Source organism: Cryptomeria japonica, chromosome 3 (genome assembly GCF_030272615.1).
Source record: "Cryptomeria japonica chromosome 3, Sugi_1.0, whole genome shotgun sequence".
Lineage (NCBI taxonomy): Eukaryota > Viridiplantae > Streptophyta > Pinopsida > Cupressales > Cupressaceae > Cryptomeria > Cryptomeria japonica.
Genome location: NC_081407.1, coordinates 527,280,510 through 527,295,175, shown reverse-complemented (window position 1 = coordinate 527,295,175; position 14,666 = coordinate 527,280,510). Strand labels below are relative to the sequence as shown.

Sequence of the window (14,666 nt, the reverse complement as noted above, 5' to 3'; positions counted from 1 at the left end):
TGCTGAATAGTTCGATTTGCAACTAAAAATTGGAGAGTTCTCCAAATGCCACGCCAATATAGGAAAATTATCGTCTCTCCGGTACGCTTCCAACGAGCCCTCACCCAGAATGATGCATTCAACACACAGGCAGCTACGAGCAAAATACACTTTCAGTCGACACACACCAGCAACACCAGAAAACCAGCAGCACACAAATCTTCACCAACACACCCAAAAATCATCAAAAAACTCACAACTATGAACCACAACTAGGAGTGATGTCTCACACTCGAAACTGGAAGGAAGGATCTAGGAGGTATTCACCCTCGAAGAATGTCTGGAGTCATTCCGACAGCATAACGATATATTTTCTTTGGATGCCCAAATGAGGAGCCCAACCTTTGTTTATATAGCTTTTCCAATCTGAAATTCAAATGAAACTGCCTCCCAATTTCGCCTCATTCCAATTGCATTTCATTTCATGGTGGACCCAAAGTGGCGCCCACTTTCCTAAGTCAAAATCACGCCAAGGAGAGGGGCCCTAATTTTTGGCATTATAAACTTTTTTTTAAAATGTAAAGAATGAAGTCTCCTTTAATCTCCAAATAAATCGCCCAAGCATGACTTAGGAAAAATATCATATTTTGCACAATTTCCCATAGCATCAATAAGTAATAAAATAATTAAATAATAACCTTAGGATAAGGAATAATATTTAATTAAATTGCTTATAGTTCCAGTACTGATTATTAACGGAATCTAGATGAGGTTGAGCAATGAGGATCACTGAATTGTGCTTGGATAGGACCAAATCCAGGATTGCCAAAAATAGATTGCCCCAAACTGCTACTTACTAAAACTAGTAAGTCGTGAAATAATGCTCCAAAAATCGTTATCTTCGCAACCAGAGAAAGAGCTTGGCGAGCTTAGCAATTTTGTACCATCCTGATAGCCAAACCCTAACTTACTAAAAATAGTAAATTCACATTCCACCCCTGACAAGTCTGGTCGGAACTCCAAGGAACATGGGAACCCTTAATTCACCTTTCCACATAGCCTACGGGTCTTCGGGATAGGCCAATGGACCACTGAATGCAACATCACAAGGAAGGGGACATTACACTCTAGCAGTGCAATTGTTGCTGACTTTGGGTTTGTGTTAGCATGATGAGGGGTAATTTGATGCTACCTGTGAGCTCAGATGGTTTTGAGGAGTCATATGATGCTTTCAGATATTATCTTTGGTCTCTGGTTTGGGCTTTAAGATTCTTGGAGAGAGTGTCTATTTTTAGTAAGTCACCCAATTACGTCCTTTTATCATCTTTTATCATCTTTTTTCACTTCTATGCAGTCAGATTTCAATTCTGATGCTTTTCAACCATTTCCACTAATTGGGTGTAATATTGAGCTATATTTAATTATTTTTGCTAAGGGTGTCTTTTTAATTTATTTTATTTATCGAGCACCTGAATGTTATAGCTCATTGGAAAGAGAATGGAAATTTTAAAATGATGGAACGCTTAAAAATGACTATGCCAGAAATGATTTAAAAGTAAATTAAATTACTTTTTGGAGTTAAAAGGCTTAATAAATTAATAAAGTGATTTTAAAAGGGAGTTTCTGGAAAGCTCCCTAAAAAGCTTACAAAAAAGGGAATTGAGAGCTCATTTGGTATGTTGAGTTCATTATATTTGATATTTCTCTCTCAATAAACCCTATGTGGTTCTAGAAATTTGAAGAAGACTAGCTAAGGTAGCATAAGATCTATTGTGGCTAGTATTTGTTGGAGATATCTTATAGGTATTTCATAGTGCATTTTAGTTTGGTTTTTTTGAGTGTTATTTGAGCTTCAAGAGTTTTTGGAGACATTTTCCAGTGCTGGTTGTACCATTTCAGCTACTCTGAGATTCCCATTTTTGCTCATATCTATGAAAATAAGACATTATTCAGGGTATTGTCTCAAAGGTTTTTTTATGGCTAGGCGATGAGGATGTGTTGTGCATTATGCACACCCCATCCCTGTTGCATGGGACCCCCCAATTTTGTTTAATCTGCCCGATAGAAGAGAGAAACCCAATGAAATTCGCTCAGAGTCCCCATTGAACCTGAATTCATTTTGTGTCAAAAGGGTAAGCAAAACTAAAGTCGTGTGATTTCCTACAAAAATTTGCGAGGTAGGGAAAATCTCGGTGTTTTTGGAACCTTTGTTATCGCTCCATATCGACTTTGCAAATGCCTCCTAAAGCCCGAAATCCATAAAAGAGGGGTATTTGAACAAAGTCAAAAGTCGCGCAAAGAGGCCCAAATGCCCGAATTTCATATTGGGGAGGGTGTTTAGAAAATCACACGATGTTGTTAAAGTATCTGAATTCCGTTAAAGTGAAAAGGGCGTTTAAGCATTTCTCATACTTTTTTTCCAAAGGCCGAATTGGCAAACACCCAAAGGGCCAAATAAATTCGCTTAAATCAATCAAAAAGGCCGAGTTTATATCAAGCCTTGTGATTTCACTCTCAAAGCCGATGTTGGGCAAAATGTGAGTTAAAAGTCGCGCATTCTCTTCAGACAGCCCGAAATTTACAACTTGTAAAGTTTGCATTTCATCCAAAACCCGAGTTTCATAAGCAAAGAAAGGAGGTTCAATAAAATCGCGCCAAACCACCATTTTGGCTGAAACTGAAGAAAACCATAAGTCGCGCGAAATCTCCAATAAACCTGAAAATGTGAGAGTGAGGGTGTAGAGAAAAAGTTTGCGCTTTCATCCAAAATCGAATGAAATTCGCTTGCAATCCCAAGTTTTGAAGGGTCATTTTTAGAGCCCGATTAAAACCAAGCCCTCAAACTTCACGCAAATTGTCCAATAGTCAAAATTGCGCCATTCTTTTCATTTGGCCAAAAATGACAAAACTCTTACATCACGCAAAACGGCTTATTAGGCCGAAAAGGGTGAAATCAGCTTAAAACGTCGAAATGAACAAAGAGAGCTCTCAAACCAATTGATCAGGCCGAAAATCAAAAGGCTTTCGAAATTCACAAAATCGACGAACAAGCCAAAAAGGGCAAACAAGGAAATAATAAGTCAAAATCAAGAAAAGATGGTCAAAAGTCTTAATTCCGATTTTTGACAAAAAATCCCGAGTACATCCAAGGAAATAGTTCGCAAAAAGCCCTCCCATTTTTGCCGATAGAAGTCTAGGTAAGAAATGAATAAAATTCGGACTTTATTAAGTTAATTCGCCTTAAAGCAGCATTCCACGGGACGCGTCCCCCCCCCCCCTTTTGGGCGCGTCCCCCCATCAGAAACGTCTCGGGGACGGGGACACGACATCCCCCGCCGTCCCGCCACCGCCACCCAAGCGCCGCCGGGACACAGAGACGTCCCCGCGCCCCCGTGTCTCCCAGGGAGACGGGGAGACGTGGAGACGTCTCCTTGGGAGACGTCTGGGCGTCTCCTTGGGAGACGTCTGGGCGTCTCCCAGAGAGACATGGAGACGCCTCCACATCTTCTTGGGAGACGTTTGGGTGTCTCCCCGTCCTTCGAGAGACGTGCAAACGTCTCTCCAAGGACGGGGAGACGCCCAGACGTCTCCTGTCGCCCCCACATATATGCAATATTTAATATTAAAATTTAAAAAAAAAGTGACTTTTTAAGTTTTTTGAGGGTTAAGGGGTAACTCTAATTGGACGTGGGCCAAAAGAAAAATAACACCCGATGCCTTTAGAAAATAATAAAAGTATTTTTGGCCTCGCGGGGCGCTGCCCCTCGACCCCGCCCTATATCGCGACAGGGAACGCGCAAGGGGCGCTGCCCCTTGACCCTGCAAGGGGCGATGCCCCTTGACCCCAACTTGGGGGTGCTGCCCCCAAACCCCCGTTGAAAAATATAGGGGGAAACCGTGCCGATAGAAGTAGGGAAAATCTAACCTCCGAGTCTGATTAGGCTCCATATAACAACACAACTTAGAAATCTTGGTATTTAGATTTAGTATTTCAAATTTCCTATAGTCTCATTTGAAATATAATTCTTACATTGTAATACTGTCATACATCTTTTCAAAACTAGTTTTTCAAGTACTATATGTATATGTATAACTATATCAGCACCACCACCCTGCCACCCCCCCCGCCGCCGTCCCCCCGCCGTCCCCAAACTTAGGCCCTTGGTCCCCCTGTCCCGGAAACGCGTCCCCGCGTCCCCCCGTCCCCAACGCCCGTGGAACACTGCCTTAAAGTGCCCAAAAATAAAATCTCTCAAGTTCACGCGAAGTCTTTTAATGGCCTGAAAAGGGAAAATCGCGACATTCTAGTTAAGTATGACGAAAATGATAAAGGGAAATTCAAGTCACCCAATATCCTTTAGAGGCTGAAAATAAAAGACTCAAGTCATGCAATTTGCCTTAGTAAGCTGAAAATCCAAAGCTAAAAGGCCAAAAGCAAAAAGGGGAATAAAAATCGGCACTCTTAGTGGTTAAACCGGTAAGAGGGTTTGACTGTGAACTTAACCGGTAAGGTTAAAGCAACCAGAAGCAAAAGAGAACTGCAGAAGTGAACCAGTAGTGTTCAAGCCAGCAAGAAGATAACACAGAGTGTGGTGGTTGTGAGTGTATTGTAGAGAAGATCTGGCAAGCACAGAACAGAGCAAGGCTAAGCCAGTAAGTAGAGTAACTAGTATTCAAATGCAGAGTCTGTCAGAGGAACAACCAGTAGGGCTTGAGTCGACAAGTGAGCAGCAGAGACAGTAGGAGGCAACAATGAATGAAGCAAAGTGTGAACTGACAGAGAGGAGGCTGAGTGGAAGACAAAAGGTACTACCGTTAAAGCTGAAGAGAAGGGGAACCGGTAGAGAGTTTATTCATAAGTGGTTACAAAACTCATTTGTAACCAGGCTATTACTTTTGTTTTTGATATCATGTTTTGTGATCAGTGAGTTGGTGCTCGGTGCAGGGGTTGTAGCTCCTTTGGGTTGGTGCCCATAAACAATAGGGGTTGGTACCCATAAACTATCAGGGGTTGGTGCCCTAAAAGTTGTAATGCATTGTTTTGATTGTGAGGCTGGATTGGAGCAGTAGAGTCCAATAGCATTTCTCATCGAGGTTTTTCCCATTTTGGGTTTTCCTCGTATATACCGGTGTTATGTGATGTGCCTTTGTGTGCCTTTGTGTGGTTGCATTGTGTTGTCTTGATTTATCTTACCGGTAGGTTTACATGGTCCTTAGGTTGTTAACCGGTAATCACTCTTAGGACTAAAAGGGTTAAGAATTTTGAAATCACTGATTCACCCCCCTCTCAATGACATCTTGTGTCCAACATGGCTGAGCGGGTTTAAATAGAACACATGCACTAATCTTGGAGTGCATTTGAAGCTGATGTTTGCACAAACATTAGGTCAGCTGTATGTTCTTTGCTTTGTTTTACCTTATCAAACATTGTATCTTTTCCTCAACAAGGCTGACCTAGACCTTTTACCCCCCTTGAGTGGGTTTGAAAGGGCTTTATGCACAAAGACATGAGCGCATTTAAAGGCCTTACATGTATAATTAGAGCGCATCCCTTGTAGAAGCTTGCACAATTGATGTTGGCATTTAAGAAATTAGTTTTAACTTACAATGTCGGCTTAATAGAGGGAAATAATTAGATTGGAGCCCTACAAATAAGTGTTGAGCGCTTACTTCAACAACGCCACCTCAAATTCAATCAATTATTAGCTTTTCTCTGATTATTAGAGCTTCAAGTTGGGGTCTGATTTAATAGGCTCTAGGTTTAAGTGAATTTTGATATTCTGTCAAGGATTGATTTATGTTTCAGGTCTGATCCGTAGGTTTTAACTTGATTCCTGATTATTTTACAGGTCTGATTTGGGAAGTTTTACCTCTGACTTTTCATGTTTTCTGATCTAATCCGCCTGTTCCTAATGCGCACTAGGTCTTATGTTTCCTGATTAAGGTCTGATTTTTTGAGCAGATTCAAGGCATCCCAATGCACAAAAGGAAGAGTGCACTGGAGGTGTAAGGCTGCACAACAAAGAAGAAGGGCAGGATTTCATGGTGCTTTTGTACAAACCCAGGCGCATATGCAATGTAGGCACACACAATATGAAATGATTGGGCGCACATGATACCTATGTGTGCACAACTTAAAGTGTTGGAGTGCATTTAGATGATGTGATTGCATAAAATCTTGTGCTAGAGAGCATTTGGATAGAGTGTATGCACAGTTTCATGGGCACATACTACATATCTTATAGGCGTTCGAAATTCATTATTGGTGTAGGCAAGCGCATACACATGATGTAATAGGCATTCCATCATTACATCATGCGCTTGCCTATACCAATAATGGGTTTTTGCTTCGAATGCCTCATTTGTTCAATCAAATTATCTTGCACACATCATAGATCATGATGTAAATGTAAAACTTATGACCCTATGACTATGCTCGTAGTTCTTGGTGGAACTACAAGAAAAATTACCCCTTCTAGCTTGCATAGCCATTCCAAACAAGAAACCCTAAGTCTCTGCAAACTTTAGCAATCTTAGCAAGATTTAGTAATTTGGTAACACTGACAACTTTCCTTTCCCTATGACAACATTGGCAACCTTTGCATTTTGACAACTATTCTCAACTGACTGAATCAATCTCCTTTCACAAGCAAAGGCTAATGACCGAGAAACTACTGCCAAGCTAAAACTAAACTGAAAGCACTAAGCTGAAAAGAAATAAAGTGGGGGTCCCCATTTGTAATGGGGCGATGTGTGAGAACATTACAATAGTACCATGGGCTAGTGACTTTGGGACATGACAACATAACCTCCTATGCAGATTTCACATAGAAATTGATAGATAGATTTGACAGGAAGGTTTTGGAATTACATTTTAGAGAGTTGGCACAACTGAAATAGGTCAGTTCAATAGATTCCTACATTTCAGAATTCAAAAGAATTTCAGTGATGGTCACAAATGTGTCAGAGCATAGATTGATTGTGCTATTTATGAAGGGACTATCAAAAACACTGTGTGGTTGGATCAAGGCATTTGATTCTAACTCCTTACAAGATGCCATCAAGAGGGCTAGAAACATGGAAAGTTCAGCCCCTGGAAACAAATTTCAGCCCAAACCCTTCCAATAGAAGAAAAAGAAGAAACATATTTGGATGATGAGGCTCAAAATGAGTTGCACGAAAAAAAGCTATGTTTCAGCTGCAAGGAGCCTTAAGAACTGAAAGGGTAAGCTGCATTATATTGGGGTAGTATCTAATAGTGAGGAAGAAGAAAAGGTAGAAGGATTTCAAGGCAGCAAATATAGTGATTCAGATGATGAGCATATGGCAAAAGATGAGCATTCACCTAAGGGTGTGAAAGGTGGGACCACTGCTACACTTTCTGGTATACCTAGATTTAACTCTTTCAGAGTTCATGGAGTTCTATAGGGGCAACATGTGACTGTTTTAGTGGATAGTGGGCAACTCACAATTTTATAGATTTTGCATGGGTGGTTAAGAAGGACCAAAAGAATAACACTTTGACGGCTTGAATGTAGTTGTGGCAGATGGTTTCTTGATGTCTTGTACTAAATGAGTTCCAAAACTAAGTATTGCCTTGGGTGACTATGTTGGCACTGATGAACTCTATGTCATTGATTTGGTGGAAATTAATGCTATCTTGGGCATTCAGTGTCTTCACTTATTAGAGAAGTATTCTCAGAATTTTTTGACCTTGGAGTTGAAGTTCAAAGTAGGTGGGAATAAGGTAGTTCTTTGGGCAATGTTCAATGGTGCACCCAGGATTGTTTTTGCAAGGAGAATAGAGAGCATTTTTAGACATGGGGATGTCGCATGGACAACATAGTGTTTGATTTCATCCAAGTCACCTACAACTAGCTTTAATCAGTATCATGTGGACATAAAGTTTGTGTTGGACAAGCATAGTTTGGTTTTTGGTGTTTTCCCTTAGGAAGACCTTCAAACAAGGGTTTTGAGCACGTTATTGAGCTAGAGGATTCTAAGTCTACCATCACCACTCCTTATAGGCATTTGAAGAGATTCGAGGAGATAGGAAAAATCATAAAGGGGTTATTGGATAATGAGTTGTATTAGACCCATCTCAAATCCCTTCGCTTCTTTAGTTGTTTTGGTGAAGAAGGATGAGACCACGAGGATTGTATAGATTACTGTCTTAAGTAAAAAGACCATCAACAACAGGTACTCTATTTCTAGGATTGACAAGTTGTTGGATGAGTCACGGTGTAGCGTACTCGGAGATTTATCTTTGATTAGGGTATCATCAGATCAGAGTGAGGGAGCAGCACATTTATAAGACAGCAATCAAGTGTCGCTACAAACACTATGAGTTCTTGGTGATGCCTTTGGGTTGACTAATGCCCCTGCCACCTTCCAATAGTGTATGAACCACATTTTTAACAAACAATTTTTTGGTATTCTTTGATGACATACTCATATATAGCAAGACTTGGGAGGTACATTTGAGACATCTTGATGAGGTTCTAGGTATCATGGAGGCACAATCCTTGTATGTTAAGGCTTCCAAGTGTGTGTTTGGAATGACTAAGATTCTCTAATTGGGGCATATGATCAATGCCAATGGTGTTTAGGTACACAGAGAAAATTTAGGCTATTCTAGATTGGCCACCACCGAGGACATTTACAAAATTGAGAGGATTCTTTGACTTGTGTAGTTACTATAGGAGATTTGTTAAGGGGTTTTCTTAGCTTGGTGCACTTCTTATAGATCTCACCAAAAATGGGGCTTTCAAGTGGATGGATGAGGTTTAGCAGGTATTTGATAGACTTGAGGAGGTGATGAGTACTTGCCCCTTGTTGACTTTACCAGATTTCTCTTGGCCCTTTGATTTGGAGTATGATGCTTAAAGTGAGGGGATTAGAGCAATTTTGATGCAGAATAGGCACCCCATTGCCTATGAGAGCTAGAAGCTCTGAGATGTGGAGATATTTTATTTAGTCCACGACAAGGAGATGATTGCCATCATGAATGTGTTCGCAAAGTCCATACAATGTTTGGTAGGTGGAAAATTTGTTGTTAGAATGAACGATAAAAGCTTGAAATACTTCTTGGAACAAAAATATTTAAATGATAGATGACAAAAGTGGGTGGTAGAATATTCTTGATTCTTGATCTAAGATGTAGGAAAATATTTAAATGATAGATGATGTTAGCTACCACACGGATTGAATATTCTTGATTCTTGATCTAAGATGTAGGAAAATATTTTGAGAGCCATTCATGATACAACTCTTGTAGGACATCCAGGGTACTTAAAAACATACAGGCAGGTCAGAGAGAGATTCTCATGGAAGGGTCTAGAGGATGCCTTGCAGTGTGTTTGTGAATGCATGACTTATCAATAGAACAAGTGAGAGCACACTTTCCTAGTACGATTGCTACAATCATTGCTTATTCTAGAGGAGAAGTGGGAGAGTTTATTTATTGATTTTATCACTAGTCTAGCGAAGGTGTAGGGAAAGGATTGTATCTTTGTATTATTTGATCGATTGACCAAATTTGCTCACTTCTTTGCCATCTCATCAGAGTTTAAAGCACCACAAGTTGTAGATTTGTTTTGTAGAGAGGTGTTCAAATTCTATGGATTGTTGAAGAATATTATTAGTGATTGGGACAACAAATTTTTGAGTATCTTTGATAGGAGATATTTAGATTGGCCATCATAGAACTGATCTCAAGTACCAACTACCACCCACAAACTGATGGACAACCAAAGATTGTGAACAAAAGGTGGAGGGATATTAATAGAAGGATTGGATTAGATGGTTGCATTTGGGCGAGCACTGTTACAACACCACCTATCACATGTCGATTGGGATGAATCCTTTCAGAGCCTTGTATGGATATCATGCTCCATACATAGCAAGGCTCCCAAAAGTATCGGATTCAAGAGAGTTAGGACATCCTTAAGACACTTAAAGATATAGAGTGCCTAGAATCAACAAAAAATATTTGCAGACTAGCATAGAATTGAGCAAAGCTTTGAGATGGGGGACTTGGTTTTCTTGCATCTTCAGCCCTATAGGTAGTCTTCCTTGAAGAAGAGTGGTATAGAGAAGTTGAAACCTCGCTTCTATGGCCCTTATAAGATTATTCGAAGAGTGGGCTAGTAGCATATGAACTTGAGTTATTGGAGAAAAGTAGGATTGATAATGTGTTCCACGTATAATGCCTCAAGAAGGCATTAAGACAACATATTACATTGTCACCTGAGCTTCGACCATTGGACGAGGAGGGAAAATTGGTATTGGCTTTTAAGGAAATTTTGCATGTCAAGAGGAGGTTGAGGAGAAGAGTAATTAAGCAGCATCTCATTAGATGGAAAAACTTGCCCATTGAGGATGCCACTTGGGAAGGTGATCAAATTTTCAACATCGTAATCTACAATTGCTTGAGGGCTAGCAATTTTAGGAAGGGAGGACTGTAATGTCCCCTTTTGAGGAGTAGCCCAGGATACTATTTAGCCTATCTCCCATAGGCTAAAGTCGGCAAGAAGGGAATAGTTTAAATTAATTATTTAATATTATCTGACAAAGTACATTTCAAGGGTAATTTTATTTAATTAATTTAATAAAGTGTTATAAAGTGATTTAAGTGAAATATTAAAATTGGAAATCATAAAATCACTTTATTTTTGGAACTTATATGAATTATTTTAAGCAGGAAATTGGAAAGGATTTTGAGAATGTTCTATTGGTTGGATAAAAGAACATTTTGGAGTTCATTTTTACTATGCTTGGATTTACTTTCTTCTATGTGGATTTGAAGAGCTTCTTGAGGAGCTAAAACCTTGGGATGAAAACCCTATGGTAGAATGGTTTTAGTAGTGCAAGATTCTACCCTAGCTAGTTGTAGGAGGAATCATCCAGATTTCTCAATTGAGTTTCAAAGATTAAGAATTACAAATATTTGTGAAGTCTTTCGGCAAAGACAAATTTCAGAGTATTATTGCCATCAGATATGGATGCCATGTTTATTATTGATGATTTGTTTGCTGTTAAAGGAGGTGCTTATTGGTTGCTAGCTACTAGTCACATGTGTTAGTGAAGATTGCTCTAAGAGGATGTTAAATACTTGGTCGATTGGGAGTGCCATTCTCTCCTTTTTTGGCCGCAACCTTCATACCTGGTAGCGCATGTGAAAAAGGGCAAGTGTAAGCATTATAGGAGACATTTGGATACTAGGCGCTGCTGTGAATATTTGGGGAGGGAAGCTGCATAAGATACTGCTCTCCTTCTTGGTCTAATCTCCATCAAAGCATGCCTTGGAAACCACTAAGCTGGACATCTGAGTGCAGAGTTTGAAGGGCAGAAACTTGAAGCCGTTTGTGCATCGATTCTCACCTTTCATCTAGAATGTATAAATCTGCAACATGACCTGAAGTTTGTGGAAGTATCTCAGGCATTTCTATCTGCTGTAAACAATCTGAGACCATTTATATTGTGAGGTGATTGCACTCTCAGAATTATTTGGCATTTCATGGTGTTTCAACCCTGTCATTCCAAGATCAACAATATCTTAATAATTTCTGCGATTGAATCTTCTCAAATGATTTGTTTCTAAATAAGGAAAAGGTCAGACATAAAACTTATTATTTCCTTTAACTTTCTGCAATACGTTTACATTCAGATATCTTTGTATCAGCAGCACAGATTGAGATATATTTCAAATATCATATGCAATGTCATTGCACTATAATCCTGTGCTAACTTGAACGCATAAAGATGAATAAGAAGAATTTATCATTCTAAGAACTATGCAATCAGTTGAGCATTGAAATTAATGAGCATTTTGGGGTGAAATTTTGTAAGGGATTTTACATTGATCTATATACTTATCTTTTGCATTTTAATAGAAACTCTTATCATCAGCTCCTAAGGAAGACAGTATAGGGAGGCCTAAAGATTCAATGCTGGAAAGATCTTTCCAAGATTTGGAAAAGAGTGTTGCAGAATGTAAGTCTATGAATTCTTTTATCTTGTTAGGTGCAATCCAGCATCCTCAATTTACATCCTCAACTTATCAACCTGTAATGTGACGAGCAACATGAATCTTGTTTATTGTCAATTGTAACAGTGTACCCAACTATGATAAACATTCAAGAGAAAGATTGGTCATCACAAGGAGCAAAAAGACGGTTGCCTACACTTGTCAAACAGAAGCTTGCTAAAGTAGCAATATTAGCAGTATGGAAGACACTATACCTTTAAACCACCGATTGAGAATTTAACATTGGTTCTTCTTTTGTCATCTACATTTTATTTTTGTGTACTGGCACATGCTATATTTTAATTAAATTTAAAATATTTTGTTTCGAAAATTCAATTGATAGCTGCACAAATAGCTGGGAAGATTGATGGAAATTTTTGGTTCTTAAAGCAGATGAACCAAGGGAAATTATCAAATTTATTGATTGATCGTCTTGTGAACATTGTTGGCCATACAATACAGCTAAAGATATTGAAGGTCAGCAAAATAACTTTCACTCCAGTGAACATTGAATTATAGTTATGAAACAACTTATGCAATATTCTGAAATAAATTAGGTGCCCTTATTTTATATTTTTCAAATTTGTCTCTATAGGAAAAGTAATATTTACTATATCCAAATATTCATGCCATAAAGGCATTAAAAAATAAATCATAACATGCAATTGAGGCACGTAATGGCACCCCCTGTGCTAGCCACTCTTGGTATTTTATTCAAACACTGGAATTTTATCAAACAGTTGTCTTGCAATTGTTTACTGTTTTTTCTGAATAGTGACTCAATTTACCATGTATTGATGTGGTTTATTGTTGACAGAAGAGTGTTTTCAGTCTTAGTTTAACTTAGAACTCATCCAAAATAATACTTGTAAATAATAAGGATCAACTGAAAATAACTGTTATTGTTTTAATTAACACCAGCAATGAAATCGCACCTTTCATTAACATCAGCAGATTGTAGCAGAGAAATAATCTTCAATGAAATGACACCTTTCATTAACATCAGTAGTTTGTAGCAGAGAAATAATCTTCAAACTGAACTAGTTCGAATCAGAAAAAATACATCCTAGACGTACCAGTTCACTGTCACAATTTGATATCAGACTGGGCTAAGTCTACATTCAACTGGGGTTCGCTGTCTCAGTTTATATCAAACTGGGCTAGTCTTCATTCAACTGGAGTTCGCTGTCTCAGTTTATAGCACACTGAGCTAAGACTTCATTCAACTGGACCACGCTCTGTAGCTGCTTTTTTATGTACGGCACCCTCCTCTATAAATCTCAGACCTGTACGGTGACTTGTGCTGTCCAAAATCAAGTACGGCTACCCTAGTAAGCTCCTCATACATGTACGAAGCTGCTGTAGAGTATGCTGGGCTGTACGGTACTCCTGTACCCATCCTGGACATATACGGCCCTCCTAACCTTGACCAACCAGTTCAACCTCCTCACCAAAAATTATCAGGGTTGTACGGCAGTCTTGGCACTCCAAAATAGATGGTTTTTGCAATGAATTAAGGTAGTACACTCACCAATGAATCTTCAACGAACCCTACAAAACTACTGCGAACTCAACTGGAAAAAATTACACAGCTGAAGCAAATTGTTTTTACCTTTCCTCCATAAAATCCCCAAGCTATATCTTCCAATAGTGTAGGGATTGTTGGCTAAGAGGGATTTCGTCCTCAATGCCCAAAAACTCTAGAATTAACTTCCAGAAATCACCATTACCAAGATACACAATTTCCAAGATAACACAATCAGCATTAAAAGCTCTTATTTATAACTCCAGTTGGGCACATTTCCCAATACACCATCAATGTGGGATAAAGAATATTATAATAAAATATTAATATCCCCTTATGTCTCCACAATGAAAGGGAACTTTTAATTTTTCCCTTTAAACATTAGTCCCAACATTAAATAATCACTAAAGTTAAATATTTAAATTTAACTTTAGGAACTTAAAATTTAGTCACCCAATTAATTAATGGCTCACTAAATTGGCAAACCTAATGAAGAATTAAATGCACCAAAATACTAACATCCAAAAATGTTTCAAATATTTCAAGTCATTGAGCCGCAACTGACTTACTATAAATAGTAAGTATCTGGAAACCTTGCAAAAACACCTCCGATTGGCCTGTAACTGAAAATGCCTTGGCCAAATCTCTCACTGATCCCTATAAAGTCCAGGTTAGCCCTCGGGGCCAAGGAAAAATGGGTTAACGACACATCATCTGATAACAGGCTAAAATGGGGACATTACAAGGCAGTAGAACATCTGATGAGACAGTCATGTGGGCTATAGTAGTCACATAGTCTACATCTTATTTTCATAGTCTTTTGTATTTTGAATATATCTTTGAGTTTATATCATATATTTATTGTATGTCTTTGTTATTTGAAGTTTGAACATACTCTGTGTGCCTATCTTCTTGTATAAGCTTCCTTGTTCTAAAAGCTGATTGTACATGCATCTTTTGATTCATTTCCTAGAAGCTTCCATTTCTTTTTTGTTTTGTTAGAGATTCCTTTTGAGAAGTTTCATTGTAATGCTATTTGATTCTATTAATACCTAATACAATAATGTACAACATGTATGCACGTGGCTAGTTCCTTTGTACTTTTTCTTCCTTGCAACTGCAGACCATGTAATG

The 14,666-nt window shown here is 38.7% G+C and overlaps 1 protein-coding gene across 1 annotated transcript in view; it reads left to right on the top strand.

Moving 5' to 3' along the window:
- LOC131075073 (ubinuclein-1) overlaps positions 1–12,526 on the top strand; it is a 110,701-nt gene extending 98,175 nt beyond the window's left edge. The window contains exons 7-9 of the mRNA XM_059217539.1: positions 11,874–11,973; positions 12,095–12,204; positions 12,401–12,526. Of these exons, the coding sequence (XP_059073522.1) occupies positions 11,874–11,973; positions 12,095–12,204; positions 12,401–12,526 (336 nt within the window). The remainder of the gene's footprint in view (positions 1–11,873; positions 11,974–12,094; positions 12,205–12,400) is intronic.
- Positions 12,527–14,666: the final 2,140 nt, after the last annotated feature.